Source organism: Tamandua tetradactyla, chromosome 5 (genome assembly GCF_023851605.1).
Source record: "Tamandua tetradactyla isolate mTamTet1 chromosome 5, mTamTet1.pri, whole genome shotgun sequence".
NCBI classification, from domain to species: Eukaryota; Metazoa; Chordata; class Mammalia; order Pilosa; family Myrmecophagidae; genus Tamandua; species Tamandua tetradactyla.
In genome coordinates, this window is record NC_135331.1 from 150,499,740 (window position 1) to 150,516,744 (window position 17,005).

Sequence of the window (17,005 nt, forward strand, 5' to 3'; positions counted from 1 at the left end):
AGACTTTTGTTCACTGACTTTTTTCCACACTGAAAAGTAAAATGATACTCTAAAACATGTGTTTAAATTACAATGGCTCAGGTATTCTCTGAGTATAGGACATAAAGTAAAAGGAAACCACTTTTTTTAAACTGCACTTGATCATTTAAATGCTCAAAAAGATTCTAGTTTAATCCTGTCTAGGGCTCTAAATCTTAATCTCATTTTCAAATAACTACTTTCTGTCCTGTTGAAGTTAAAATGGTAACATTTTACACTGCAAAAAAACAAAACAAAACAAAAAGGTCAGAATGTTATACTGGTAGCATTTATTACAGATTTGGAATGGCTGGATAATTTTGGTACCTACCCTGAGAAATGCATCTAGGGCTCCATTTTCCATGAATTCTATTACAATCATGACTGGTTTTCCTAAAATGATAAAAGATAAATAAGAAAGGCAAATTTTTCATAAGTTGGCATCTAAACTTCAGTGGGATTCCTTCTCACCCCAATAAAACATCTGATGCTCTTTTGAAAGACTGAATGGGTGAGAGAAGCATTACTAATCTTTCTTGAGCTTTTCTTAATCTCAAAAATTCATTAAATGTCTACATAATCATTATTTAAAATTAAACTGTACAAACTGAAGTCTCTTCTGACTCAGTCTCCTGAAGTCTGTACAAACTGTGCTCTTCTGACTCCTACTTTGTGAACTAAACAGAGAAAAATGACACTTTATATAAATTGTTAAAATTGCAACACTTTTATAGCTTTTGAAGCCAAATGACAGTACATATGAGTCTTTCCAACAGTCTATCAGATTTGTTTTTCAACTCCTAATCCTGATGCATTATTCCTGATTTTTTTCTGAGGTGGTAGCATAAAAAAGGAGTTAGTTTAATTACATATATACCAAGAAAGAAAAAAACATCATTTAGTATATGCAGCATGTTCATAATTTGCTTTTTTGGTTATGTATGACACTACTTTCCATCACTCAGTCCCTTTGTTAAATGAAGGATATAACCAATATATACCTCTTGTAATAACCCCTTCCAAATGGACAACATTTGGATGGTCAAACTGCCCCATGATGTTTGCTTCACATAAAAAGCCTCTCCTCTGCTTTTCTGTGTAACCAACTTTCAGGGTTTTTATGGCTAATGGAACATCTCTTTTCCCTGGGAGTTTTAGATGACCACTGCAGACTTCTCCAAATTCTCCTGAAGTAACAGATCAAGGAGGAGTATTTTAATATCAGACATAATTTTGCTCTCAAAGTAAAGGCATTGAATTTTTTAAAGAGCTCTGTGGAAGAATAAAATATTTTTCTAAATACTTTGCAAAGCTCTCTAAATGATACTGAAAATATTCCTGTAAATGGGTGAGTCCATGTCTCAGACACAATAAAGCTGTTTATGAAAGAATGTCAGGGTGGGCCACGGTGGCTCAGCAGGTAAGAATGCTTGCCTGCCATGCCCTGAGGATCTGGGTTCGATTCCTGGTGCCTGCCCATGTAAAAAAAAAAAAAGAATGTCATAAATGAAATTAAGACTGGAATATGAATTTTAGCCCACTCATTAAAGTTAAGCTTTCTAAACTCATGCTATTTTAACTGGATTAATAAAAATTCTTTTGGAGTGAATATTTAGATTAAAATTAGGGGCATGATAAACACTGACTACTAAAGCATAAGGACACATTAGCAAATTCTAAACATTGCTATTGCTTTTTTGGTTTGAAAAGCAAATATTTCTCAAAGATTTAAATGTCTGGAATTCATATGCACTCTGTCTGCTAGATTTAAGGGACATGGATCCAAATTGCATAATTATTGTGAAAATATATATACACATAGAAAATAATAGTTTCTTTAAACAATTCATAAATATTCATTTGCTACATAGAATTTTACAGTGAAAAGGTGAACAAATATCTAAAGATCTGAGAAAAAATGGTAAAGATGTGAAAGCTTAGTAAGAGATGGTAAGCCAAGTAAGAGGCGATGTAGATATCTCTCAAAATTCAGGGACTTAAAAAAAATTCAAGTCATTTATTGAAAACAGGCCAGAACTATTATGAAATAGCTTATAATAGAACTACATCTTGAAAATCCAACAGAAAACTAAATATATACAAATTCTCTCTGCCACATCTTCTTTTTTTACTTTTTTCTGAAGATTTTGTAAACAAGTATAGCCTCATTGAGTCCAACAATTCACGTAAATGCAAAAGTTCTACACTTGATGTATGATTATTTGCTTGTCCTTATGATGTATGACTTTCAATCTTGACTAAATGAACAGCTGAACAAGGAAGCTACAGCAGTCTTACCTGTACCAATCACACATTCAATTTTAATACAGGAGGCATCTAGCTCCTTGGCGAATTGATGGACAGCTCTATTTGGGTCCTCGTAGGTTTCAGGGTCAATGTAGGTTTTGGTGCCTGGAAATTTAACTGTAATGATGTAAGAAACCATGACTGTGATGAAGCAAAGCACTTATTGTGCAGTCAGCCCAGGAATTTCATTATGCAGAGCAGCTCCTTGGAACAGTGAACTTGCTTCCACATCACCTGATTCACAGCAGTTTTAACAGACTACTTCAGTGTGCTGGCACATAGGTATTATCTGCAAGCTTCTATAGGTAACATGGGATCCAGCTCAGAGGTTACTAACTGAATTTCTTGTCCAGTAAATCAACAAAAGACGCCTAACAAAATTCTCTGACATGCCTCTTATCAGACTGGAGTTTTAATTAAATCCTACTGGAGTTTTAATTAAATCCACTGCTATCATGGCATGGTTCAAGCCATATTGAGTTTCATAATGGACTTGGAAACACATTTGTAAATCTATCAGTCAATCAATCAAATTAATACACTGGGAAAAGAAGACATTTCATTTACAGGTAGCCTACTATACTGGCAGCAATATTAAAAACATTTATACATGTTACTTATTCTTTTGATTTATTTTTTAAAGACCAACCAGCATTGACATATACATAAAATTATAAGGTGTTAGGGATTGCTATCACAGAATCAAAGAGAAAACATACTAAAGACACAGTTTCATCTTCACCTTGAAGGGCAATAGAGGCCAGATGTACAGGGTGTAGAGGAAAGTTAGAAAATTCACAATATTCTTGGGATCTGCTAACCAAATATGACAGTACTTTGAAAGAGGAATGGTTTATACGAACTTTCAGTTATAAGGCTCTGGAAGATATTAACTGCTACAAGGAGGTAGCCAATATGCCTCACAAAAGGTATTTAAAATTCAAACAACATAGAATCATCTCAAAAGTTAAAATCTTCTTAAAATGCACCCAGAAGCATGCAGGTAACAGATAATGCTATGTCAACTTTAAATAAAATTCAATTACAATAATGTATTCCAAATCTAACCATTTGATTAAAGACAAAGATAAGATAGGCATATATTTTGTTATATTAATGCAATGAAAAAATTACACTATATCCTTAAAAAAAACTTTATTGTTTTTAACAAAGCCACTGAACAATCTTTTCATTAAATCTTACTATTTGGAGAACAATATATTTCTTTAGGTATAACACTGCAGCCTAACTGTGCTTATGTCATCACATCAAATTAAAATTATATTTTAAAAATAAACACATAACAAACAAAAAGAAGTAGAATGTATAAAGGAAAATGGGATTTAAAAATCTTGATTTATTCTGCTGTAGTTGATTGTTTATCCAAAATTGATTGTCTTAAACAATTATTGTTGCAGTTTATAAAACTGACAGATGCTCATTTGTTACTAAAGCTGAACATGAAAAAAAAACACAAGGAGAAAAGAGAGAGGGGATAGAAAGAGAAAAGAGAGAAGAAGGAACATAGGAAAGAGGGGGGAAAGAGAAAAAGAGAGAAGGGAAGAAAACAATAGGTTAACCTCCTAGATTGGTAGGTAGATGGAGAATGAGCCATCTTCTCCCTTTTCTCTTTCTTGCTTTCATCTTTTTTTCTTTTTTTTAGTTTTGGTTTGTGATAAGGGAACTAGATTGGAGGTAATCTTTTGCATCTCAAATGGATCTCTGATGGTTCTTTATTCAAGCTGTCATAAAGCATTTGGACAGATCAGAGTTATTGTGGCATAAAAACATAAAATATAGTACAGCTTCGACTTGAAGACATTGTTAGAAAAAATGGTAGGAGGGGACAAAATGTAAATTGGAATTTCTTCACTAAACTCTTCCATTGTGTTTATATCTTTAAATGTGGTACTTCAGGCCATGGAGAGTTGAGGGAGCCTGATACAAATAACTGGATGTTCTATTAAAATAATATGTTCTAAAAGCTAGTTAAATGGTTATATTCAAGTTCCTGTACAGATTCAATCTGGTGTCTTAGCAGACCTAAGAAAATTGTATACTAAAGGAATAAAAGGACATCAACTTGTAAACAGCTGGTGATAACTCTGTACTTTACATACTTTATATATAGGTCATAAAATAATATAAAATGCCTGGTTCCCACCAAATGACAAGAAAATATATCCTTGCAAATATGATGATCCAAAAATATCAAAGAATTATCAATATGGGGTGTAAGTAGACTTTATTTTTTTATTATTGATTTAAAACCTGGATGCTTTAAAGTAAGGAAAATATTGACATAATTTTTGAATATTTTGTTTTTTTTGCTCATCCCAAATTGAGTATGAGGTTTTTTGTGTGTGTTTTAATATCTCATTTACATTTCTCATGAAAGTTTAATATCTTATAATCACCATAGATATTTCGCTCTGGAGATGAGAACTGTTTATATATAGTAAGATTATCATGTCTATGTTAGCAAGTAATACATGCAGGTATATATTTTCTAATTACAAATTGGATGTCAAATGTGAAGTGAACAGCATCAAAATATTAAAGTTGAGTGATGAAACTTAAGCATAAGGCTATGCAACAAGTTTTGGGTAAGCCATGTTTCAATTTACCTTCTGCATTAACCTGTAAGTTAAAAGCAAATAAACTAAGATGTATTTGATATTTTAGGGATGTCTCAGATATATTCAATAATGGAAAGAAAAGTGACATATATACTACTAAATAATTGTGCTATCTAGTTATCACATATAGGTAGGGTCAAGGATTACAGGAACTATGGTCTTACTTTACTATTCTACATACATACAACACTAGATATGAAAATTGAGGCATTCAAGTTTTGATTCTCTCCTCATATCTGAGAAAGAGTTAGAAATATTCTTTCCTGTCAGGTAAGTAAGAAAAGAATGTAACCTCCACTTTTCTGAATATCCTCTAGCTGTAAACTGCCTATGGTGCTCTTATTACAGAGGCTTAGTCACAGGAAAAACCACACTGACTTAGTAAAAGGAAGCTCCAACAAATAGGGAGCCTATCAGACTATCATAGGAGGGTGGCAGAATCACATATATTCATAGTGATAAGCAGGGATGGATCCAAGTTTTGTAAGACTTATACTTTATACAGTTTGGATACCCTGTTTAAGAAAAATAATATCCACTCAAATTTGCTAGTGCCCCTCTCAGAGCCTTAGAAGAGGCCTGTGCAACTGAGAGCCTCTGAAGCTTAAACTTCATGAGCTTTATGAAAAAGCCATCTCTGGGAAGACCTTTTACTTTAATTCATAGTATCCCATATAGCCATCCTGTCTTCAGGGCTGGGATTCTATAGAAATTCTTACTCAACTTGGACATGTATTTAAAATGATTTCTCTTTTGAAAACTAAAGTCAAAGCAACTGTGGTTCATTAAACAAAAATACACTGAAAAAACTAAGGAATGATGTTAATACATACACAATTTGTCTCTTTATATCACATACTTTCATGATTTTTTTAATCATTAGGAAATTCTAAAATGGATTCTAAATTCTTGATTGATGCTTAGATATCTTTGTGACTTTAGTATAGGTTACATGAAAACATCTCCCTACATATGGACATAAGAATTTGATTTAAAAGACAATAAAAGATTTACAGAAAATTTATCCATGCATCAAAAAATTTAGTGAAGGTCATGGCTATTTGGAAAAAGTATAAATTAAAATTGTTTCCAAATATTAAAAATGGGGATAATAGGTTTATGTAAGATTACTGTTAATGATCCTAACTGAAATCATGTGATTGTTAGGTTTTTATTTTGTCTGCATAAACTAACGTTAACTATTACTCACAAAGCTCTATATTACACTTGCTATCCACCTTGCAACAAGAATGAGATTAAGGCAAAGGGGCATTTTTTTTTCCTTCAGGTCCCTAAGTTCTCTTCTGGATATAATTTCTAAAATGAACTTAACCCAAATGCACAAGAAAAAATGAGGATTAAATCCCATGATTATAATAATTATGCCCTATGAGGTATTAACCCATAATAGACAATTTATAGCAGCTAAAGAGAAAAAGGCTCTCTAACTCATTAATGGTAGCTTCATTTATTGGGTTAAACAAAGGGCCTGCCCTTCTAGCTTGAGATAATGTTACTTACCTAAAATATGGGCAGATGCAACATTTAATAGATACTAAAATGATATGAAATACTTGGGCAAAGTTTCCAAAAGGAAACACTGTGACATAGAAGCAGCCTGATATCCTGCAGCTATATTAAAATTCCTTATGAAAGATTACATTTCTCAGTATATATATTTAATTCATATCACATAACTTTCATTCTAAAGATCCCATTCAAACTGTTTAAAGCAACATTTAAGCCTATAATTTAACTTCAAGCATGATGCATTAGGAATTTGTTCATGCCACACTAACAACCAAATTTCTATAATTATTGGGGTAGATAATACTAAAGAAGAGCCAAACACTTACAATGAAGGTAAGTTCTTCATCCCCTTCTTGGTCAGCTTTGCTATAACCACAGTGCCTGGGTAAAAGCACATTTGTGACAATCTCAATTGGCAATCTTACTTCATGGATTTAAAAAGCAGCCCCATGTACCTTAGTTATCTAACATCATACTACCTACAGCCTAAATAAAACTTCCTGTTAATAGTTATTAACTCATTTAATAAAAATCAATTCCCTTGATAAAAAATTGTCCACAAAACAAAATGTTTTTCTGAGACAAACGAAAAGGATTTTTTTGGGTGTGGATTTAGTTGTATCAATAAACAAATATTTGCTTATAATTTTTCTACTAATATAGATTTTATATTAATATATTTATATATAGTCTATATTAATAACTTAAGAAACTAAATCTTTTGCCAGGTGTCTTCTATATTTATTAGGAAAACAAAACGAAGCTGAATTCTGAAAATAAGCCATAAAAAATTCATCCATTGAAAAAAAAATTCATCCACTGGAATTTACAATTTCATTCTTAAACTAAGGGTGGTGATCAAGCTATATTTTGGCCCTGGGTGAATGACAATTTATTGACCTTTAACGTTTAATATCAGACAAAGAACACTGCATGTACTATTCAAAATTCTATCATAATAAATGAATAAGTAATACATTGACATAATTCTGAAATTCAGTACTTTTGATGACAGAGATTAGAATAGAGGTTTGTGTTCTACCTTCTTCCAATGATGAAGCCAAAGACCATGAACACGAAAATGATGGTCCCTGCCACTGTGACCACAGGCAATTATAATTACAGGATCCTGTTCACTGGAGACCGCTGTAGCTGCAACAGAGGAAAGAGGCTCAGAAATGCTCAAGACCATACAAGAACCTGAGAGTTTAGGCAAAACCTTTATAAACAAGAGATGTCTATCTGATTCACCTCTAATTTTAAATACTGTAATGTGTAAACTTAAAGCACTTTATATTCTGTGCATTTTAAAGACATGGTATGGATAATACTTCATTCATTTTACTTTTCTCAGAATAAAAGAACCTTATTAAATACTTATGCCCCAGCATAGTTGTCAGAAATTTAGTTAGGAATTAAGAGATAAAGATCTTTGACCTGCAACTGCTATTAAATCCATTTATTGCTCAGTAAAGTACCCAATCCTTCCATCTTTTTTTTTCTGTTATGTTAAATAGGAACCACAAAGACAAATCAAAGCACCTTAATTTACATGAAATGCTTTTTATGTAATATTTTCAACCAAAAAAAGTATCACACCATAATAAAACATCATGATTTTATAATCCATCATAATTCAGGAATAAAATAAGTAGAATTATTTATGCTAACTTCCACAAATTCTGCAGTAGACACTTTTGATAGGTTAGGATTGCAGAGGAACTAACTTATTTACAAAAGAGTAAACTTTCTGAAATACTTTTAAAAACATTTTAGCATTATCTAATTGTAGAAACTTCATGTACTAAGTGATTCTTCTTTGCTCATTAAGGTTAGCCCAACCAGACCTTTATCAGATTCATTTTGGGAAAAAGTAAATGTTTCCTTGCCATTTAAAGCAGCCTCTGATTCAGATTCTTTTTCAAACCCATATGGCTTCCTCACTTCCATTTTTCCAAATTAATGACATTTAACTTACAGAGTAATTTAGAGTCATCATGTATTCTCTAGAGTAATATATTTTCAATACCAACATAGACTTTATAAAGTAACCAAAGGCATGTAAAGCAATGAAAATATAGATTCCAGTAAATGAGTGAGTTGCAAACATCATATAATATATAATGACAAACTGACATATTTTTCTTACTTCTGAAACAATCAACAACTGCAATCTTTGGTTTAAAGCAGGATGGAAAATACTGCTCCTTCCTGGTGTTGGCATGGGATTAGGTCTCTAGAGTAGTAAATTATACATAGGTAGAGGATTTCTTGCCACAATAGGCAGCATGAATTTCCTTTCTGATTGTTCTCTCTTTATTATTTCTGCCTCTCTTGAGAAGTTTCTCTAATTTTCTATATGCTAACAAAGGATGATTCTTGTTTAAAAATATTCCAAATAGTAAAAATAGTTCTGGTCTAAGAGATAGTTTCTAATATTTAGTAACAAAGGTATTATATGCATGCCCTAATTCAGCACCTGCTGATTTGCTCCCTCAGGGACCTACACAAAGATTTAAAAATTAGAAGAGAAAGAAAACAAAAATTAAAATACACTTTAATTTCTGAATTACAGCCTCATACCACAAAAGATGACTTTTTACCTATTTTTATTTGTTTAGCTTGGTTTAGGTTTTTTTAAAATGTCTGTTTGCATAGATATTATTGGAAGAAAAACAATGGAGCAGTTCTGTTCATGAGGCAGGAAAAATTATACACGTATGGGTAGAAATTATTTCTATTCAATCAGTGTGTCCCATGGGTCCAATTCTTTGCTTGTCTTAGGCTCAGTTCTTCCCTTGGCTTCAGAAACAGAACTTCAGTGAGAAGACTGAACTCAGGTAAATGATGAATTGTAATTTAGAAATGTTTGTTTATGTGTATCTCTATATAATTAGAATTGTGATAGATGCAAAAATATCTCTGAGCATCTATTCCTTTTGAGATATTGAGAAACACATTTTAATCTTTCCACAGTCAACATTTATGGATAATATTTCCATCTGTTTCATGGGTAATATATTTTAAAAGTTATTTGTAATGCCATAATCATCCCACCATAGTTTAAAATTCATAAAAGTTGTAGATTTGACTCTGAGTAGATGGGGATTTAGGATGTGCAATAGAATAATCTCAATAATGTCTCCTTCCAATCAGTGTTCAAGTAACTTATCTTATCAGCAGTATCTTTCCTCTTGCCCAACTTTCCAGCCCAGTAAACCACTGTTTCCTGACACTCTCATAGCGCTTGGGCTGTGTACTCTACCAGAATTTAAATGTATGGCAAGAATTTGTGTACATGTCTCTCTTTCAAAAAACTTTAAAATGAGAGCTCCAACTGCATTATGTGTCTCTTGCATCCCTAATTTTTAGCAGTGACTTGTGCTAAACCAGTGGTTCTTAAAGGGGAATCTAGGAAACCCTGAGGGTCCTCAAGGCTTTCCAGGGGATCTGCAAAGTAAAAATTATTATCATGTAATACCAAGATGTTATTTGCTTTTTTCACTCTCATTCACTCATGAGTGCACCATGGAGTTTTCCAGAGGCTACATGACAAGTGATGATGCCATTATTCTGTTGATTAGTGAAATGTATGCTTGTGTGTTCTTGTGTTTTAATTTTTTCTAGATTTTAACTTCTAAATAGGTATCAACAGATATAATCCAAATAAACAAAATTTCTTTGGGGTCCTCAATGGTTTTTAGCAGTATTTGAGAATGGGTATGATAAATAATAAGAGCTGATCCTTATTGAGACTTTCAGTTCCCTATAATACCTTATTTAATCCTCAGAATGTCCCACAAATTGGGTGCTGCTATCTTAGCAACTGAGATACAGAAAAGTAGTTCATAAAAAGTCACATAGGGTGGGCCATGGTGGCTCAGCAAGCAGAGATCTCGCTTGCCATGCCAGAAACCTGGGTTCCATTCCCGGTGCCTGCCCATGCCAAAAAAATAATAAAATAATAAAAAAGTCACATAGCTGGACGTGGAAGAGCTAAGATTTGAAACCAGGTTTATGACTACTAATATGGAATGATACTGATAATCTGTTCTGCATTGATGATGTTGAGGCATTCGTTCTTTGCTTGTTACTGAGTGCCTCGCCTTCTATATGCATTCACTGTAGGCACTGACACAACAATACTAAGAAAAGTAGATACAGACCCTTAATTCACCAGCTTTATATTACTTTGAGAGAGAATATGGTGATGATAAAAATCACCAAATTCTTTCTAATGCAAAATCAATTTTATAACATTATAACATTCATTATATGTGATCAGTCATATTCCAGTATTTTAACTTAATCTCTTTAAGATTTAGTAATCTCATTTTTAAAATAACGAAATAATATTTCTGAATTTCAACATGTAGTAAATAATAATTTGATCCAATATTTTCAATTTATGAAGTCAGGAAAAGGCATAAATTCATTTTGAGGGCTTCAAACATAAAAGCTGGATTGAGAAGAATGCAGATAAATGTGAGATAACTAATTGATATTTCTAATTCAAGTTTAAACTATTCATTAGGAAAAAGCACAGTAGTTTGAAATGCTTTATTGTATTTGAAATCACAAAGATATCCTGAAATATAACTGAATTGGAAACTAGCAGAACACATTTTAGCAAAATACTTACTCAGGTGTTTAAATGCTGAAATCTTAATTCATAACATTTTAATGCTTTGGAGCCACCGAAATAAGATAATTCAGTTTTGGTTTCACATAATAAATAATGGTACTAATTTCATCACACCAAATTATGTGACATTTTTCAATTGATGTCTTATGTTAATAAAATTCTATGTAAATGTCTTATATTTCAATTTGATTTCAATGTATACTTTATCATTTGTGATATGGAGTTACTTTTTAATTTAAAAATATTACAAAGTATGTTCAAAAATATTGTTAGTAAACTTAACAAGCATTAGTTAATGAAAAGGATAATTATCAATTTACTCAACCTTTTAAAAGATCTATAAAATTCTTTTTTATGAAGCTCAAATACGTCTCTCATCAAATTTGTATTGATTTTGTTCTTCCAAAAACTCTTAAAAATTGATGAAAGAAAGCCAAATGATATTTTTTGAAACTGGTTTTTGAGTGCCTCTTTTTTAAATAATTTCTTGTTTAGAATTTTGTGGGAACACTAGATTAGCAAGGAGATGAAGAAGTAAAAGCTGGGTGAACCTTGTGCCTGATCAATAACATCAGTTGAAATCAAAAGCTTCAAAATACAGAAACATACCCTGAGACTTCAGCCCAAGGGAAAAGTAACCCGCACTGGGACACAGGGGATCTGATAATAAACTCATTCTGACAATAAACTGAGATGTGCCTCTCAAGATATATTTTGTAGGGTGGGCCACGGTGGCTCAGCAGGCAAGAATGCTTGCCTGCCATGCCAGACGACCTGGGTTCGATTCCCGCATGCCTGCCCATGTTAAAAAAAAAAATTATGAAAAAAAAAAGATATGTTATGTACACAGAGTGTGACCACATACAGTCACACACACATACCCACATATGATATATATATATAATGTAATATTTATACACTGTATATTATAAAACTGTATTACACTAAAAAAATGATAAAAGGGCTTCAAAGATTTGGGTGATCCTCTATTATTAAACAGAGTGGAGGGCACAGGGGTATTCTCAAATTATTTTTTATATTTAATATATAGGTTAAATGCATTCTCTAGTACGTTTGAAATGTTTCACAACAGAAAAGAAGGAAGAAATTATATTAAAATAAATATATGTTCTAAGATCGTCTTCCTGAGTTCTGATTTTTGAAATCATTGCTATAGTGCAAGCTGCTTAAATTAATCCAGGTTCTCACATACCATCTTTCACCTGCCCTACCTTGTGTACAGTCTGGCTTCATTTGGGGGTTTCTGTGAAGGAGCAGCTGTGACTGATACAATTATAGTAAAATCTTTTGGGGTCTACAAAATCAGCCTATGCCAACATGCAATTTGAAAAACAACTGCTTGTGTTTCTAACTTAGCCTTTTATTTTTTGTAGTTAATCCGGTACATTTTAAATTGAAACTAATTTAAATCACAAGGTTCTAACATAGTAAATAAAATAGCAATTATAATTATTATTCTGAATAACTTTTACAAAGCTCATATTTATGCATTCATATATCTTTATATGTAGAAATTATTTTGATGCAAATCATCAACTCATATAATGAAAAAAATACAGCAGAGTAGGAATCCAAACCAAAGGTGGTAATTACCTTCAAACATTTTACCTGTAGCTTCCTCTAGTGTTGCAACATCAAGTCTGGGACTGTAATTTCCATAACCAGCAGCAGTAAAAGCCCGAATCTGGAAAACATACACTGTTCCTGGCTTCAGATTATTAATGGAGGCTGAAGTGGACTTGGTTTTTAGTGTTGAGTAGGTCCGTTCCCTTTGATCCTAGAAATAATATTTACAGGGAATATTTAATTAGATTGTAACCAAGTAATCTAACAACCAGTTCTTGCAATTTATTTTAATTTGCTGCATTGTTTTTATAAAGGCTACATTGTACCCTGTGGAATATCACAATGTTGAGTTGTTCCTAAGATAAAATAAAATGTACATTCAAAACACATGCCATTGTGCTATAAATTTCAAAGGGAAATAATTTTGCTAAAACATTTGCGATGTTTTAAACATTTGTTTTTTGGTAGAGGGACACAGTGGCAAGAACTATTTAGTTATACATATAATCAAATGCTTCATTGACCAAATTGATATACCCGTAAAATCTATGATTTAGTAGGAGTCTTCACTTCACAATGTATTTCTTTTATTTTATTTTTTAATGAATGTTAGTCAGCAGGCAAAAAGCAACAAGCCAAAAACTAAGAAAATTATTAAATTAAGAAGTTTAGTTAATGCCAGTAGCTCATTATGAATTTAATTGTTTTAATTAAATAATTCATTTTTCACAGAATAAAAACACTTCTACAAAATTATATTTAATGGAATATTTTTAATTAAAACAATCAATATAAAAATGCAAAGTATCCCATAATTTATGCTTTAATGGTGAGTTAAAAATCAGTTGGTTCAATTTCCTTCTTTTTCAACTGTGTTAACAAAGCTTACAGAGTTTGTTAAAAGAAAAGAACTTACATTTTTATCATCAAGTACTTTTTACTTCCTGCAAGCACTGTACTCATATTTCACATACATTATATATGATAAGCTTAAGAATGAAAAAAATGTGAAAGTTCAATCATAAAATTCTATAAATTTTTTTCATAAAACTATACCGAAATGAATTGAAATTGAATGTTTCATTATTGTGACACTCAGAATATTTAGGAAAAAAAAATTTAGATAGTGTCTTATTCATTCTATTATAGATTCTTATGCATAATTCTAAGTGTCAAGAAATAAAATCATTCGTTGAAAAATGAAAATATCAGCCTGGTTGTCTAGTTTGCATTCATTACTGATATTTTGAAAAGTTTACATAAAAGAATACTTAAACCAATTTAGACTGCTCTGTGATTATTTTCATTATACAAATTTATAAAAATGACAAAGTCGATACTATAAATATATATACTAGCTCAAGTAAAAGAAGTAGGCATCACTGATACTAGATGATATAATGATATTGGCTACATGATTGCATATATTACAATATAATACAATACTACCACCACAGTTTAAAAATTGCCTCATCTGTAAATTTAGTGAATATAAATACATTCTGTTTCTATCATGCAAAATAGAAAAGCACTTTTTGAACTGACTGATTCCAGAGCAAGGATTGGTGAAGTATTTTATTGCACTATAAGAAGCTTTGTATATTTTTTAAATGTGTTTTATTTGAAAGGGAACTAAATTGTTTTTGAAATCTGATACAAATTCAGGAAAGATTATAATAGTCAGAGGTATGCAAAATGCAGCATTGGCCATGAAGGCATGAATCCAAAATGGAAACAGCATGCAAAAATATTTTAAGCTTAATCTGGACATTAAAACTAACCTTATTTTAAACCTTTTCTTCAAAGGAAAAAAAAATTGTATCTATTGGCAATGCATTATAATTATTTCAGTTTATTTATTTATTTATTCATTTTTTTTAGGTGCATGGTCTGGGGATCAAACCCGGGTCCCACACATGGAAGGTGAGGATTCTCCCACTGAACCACCCGTGCACCCTGCATTTCAATATATTCAATCAAGTCAGCTCAACTCAAGTTTTTCCAAACGCATAGGCCCCTGTTTTGTAATTCCATTCAAATGGTTGAAATGATTATGTATATTATAGTGCTGCAGGTAGTTCTGTTAAGTCAATAATAGTAGCACATATTTATTATGATTATTACTAGTACTAGTAGTAATTACTACTAGTAATAGTCATAGGTTCCATGGCTGAAGTTTTGAATAGAATCTTTGAGATGGATCACAGATAATAATTTGTGAACAGGATTTTTTAGTTTCCTAACTGTCCAGATAGGACAGAAATAAATACACATACAATTCAGCTATTTCACCATTTACTAAAATTTAGGCATTATTATAAGGAGATAAAGGAGCAAGCACTTAGGTTTTAGTGACATTAACTTTTATGGAGGGATGGGGTATAATGAAGGTGGACATGATTACTATAATATATATGAAATTTCAGGTGAATTTAAATGAATGGAATTATAATCAGCTCATTCTGAAATCTGGAAAATACCACGTATCTATTATACAAAATAATCTTAATTTTTTCAAATTATGTTATTTGAGACCATCCTTATTATCACTGAAGCAATTTAAGTACATAAATTATAAAGATGCTAAACAGACATGAAAAGAAACATTTTTCAAATATCTGTTGGGCTTTGTACTTTCTGTGCTATGAAAATATTCTACATCTAATTATTATGATATAAAAATTGAGTAAGTAATATAAGTGGAATATTTTCATTTGTGCAATACAGAAACCCAATATGCAGAAATCATTATAGCAATGAACCAGAGATTCAAGAAGATGGTTATTAAAAGTGGCTAAAATTGACTATGAGTTTCAAAGTAGTTCCAAACAGTTGGCAAATGATCAACTTTAGGCTACAGTTACAGTACAGTAGGATGTCACGAGACACACAGCATATCATTGTACATTTCAGCTGCTTTTAGCACTTACTTTCTCGTAATACTTGATTTCATATTCAGTGATGACTCCATTGGGATGTTCTGGTTCCTGCCAGGAAAGCTCGACACTCCGCTGCAGCACTCTCTCCTTCATTACTCCATACTCACTTGTGAGGGAGCTGTTTGGACAAGATGTGTCAATAAACAATGAGGAAATTCACTGGATGCCTCAAATCAAATGTCACAACTGATCAGTCCCATGCTGTGCCAGTTTCATTAAGGTAAAAGAAAGCACCTTTTCATAGCTCACAATTCAGAAGCTAATGAATATTCAAACAGGACCTTATTACTGTTCATAAACCTTAATAGAAATTTAAATTAAAGTGCAAACAGCAGAAGATAGCATTGTTCAAGTTAGTGAAAAATGGAAATGATGGAGGTTGAGAATGACAATTAAGCAAGTGAATGCTAATTTAAAGTAGAAAATATGATTTCAGATTAATCTCCAATGATAAACTAAGTCCAAATATTTATTTCACGTACAGTGGTCATGTATTTTTAAAAGAAAAAATTAATTCGCTATGGTGTAAGAAAAACATAGGTAATGATCACTTTTCTGCTTTCCTTATTCACTTCTGTGTGTGTACGCTAAGAATTCTAGTTAATGTTGGAAAACCTTTTTTATAGGTCATTAGGTCAAGTTGCAAGAAAATGCTAAAGCTGTTGCTATTTAAATATGTGTTTTCATACACATACATACATGTACAGGCTCTTGTACATTTAATTTATGTAGTTAAACCTATGTAATTTTACCTATGGAACCTGGGATTCAATCTTTATTAGAAGCAATTCAAAGCTACAATCTTGCTTTCTCTTTCCATGTAGATAATAATATGCCTAGAGTTCTTTCAGTCTAATTGGTGCCACATACGGTTTTTTGGTAGCTAAGACTGTGGAATGTAGCAAACTAATTTGCTCTGTCTAATTTGTTCGGTGATGATTAACTAGTTGTCCTCTCTGTCTAAATGAGTAGCTGCACGGGCTTGGCTGAATTTCAGAGAGGTCATTATGTTTCATGTATCATGCTCCATCTCATTCTGTAAAATATTTTCAGGCTGTTAATTTAATTTTCAGATGTCCGAAATTGTTAATAATCCTGCTGACAGAAAAGCAATTATACGGGGCCAGAGCCGTTTAAGCAAGCTTCCGATGTTTATCCCTTTGGCTTTATTTTCTTTCTTCTACTTCTTAATATTTTCTCATATAAATGTCTAAAAAGCACATTTTTCACTTCTTTCTGGGTTGCTGATTTTTGAGGGAAGAACATGGAAGATGCCCGAGTCCCATTTCCTCTCAAATTACTAACAAAAGCGTAACTAGGGCAGATTGAGACAACTTTCC

The 17,005-nt window shown here is 31.9% G+C and overlaps 1 protein-coding gene across 1 annotated transcript in view; it reads right to left on the minus strand.

The window, feature by feature from the left end:
* The window catches only part of EPHA7 (EPH receptor A7), a 182,835-nt gene that overhangs the window by 19,079 nt on the left and 146,751 nt on the right, over nt 1-17,005 (minus strand). Inside the window, 10 exon segments of the mRNA XM_077162427.1 lie at nt 350-411; nt 1,020-1,205; nt 2,317-2,442; nt 6,758; nt 6,821-6,875; nt 7,537-7,601; nt 7,603-7,646; nt 12,769-12,937; nt 15,657-15,764; nt 15,767-15,783. Coding sequence (XP_077018542.1) covers nt 350-411; nt 1,020-1,205; nt 2,317-2,442; nt 6,758; nt 6,821-6,875; nt 7,537-7,601; nt 7,603-7,646; nt 12,769-12,937; nt 15,657-15,764; nt 15,767-15,783 — 833 coding nt within the window.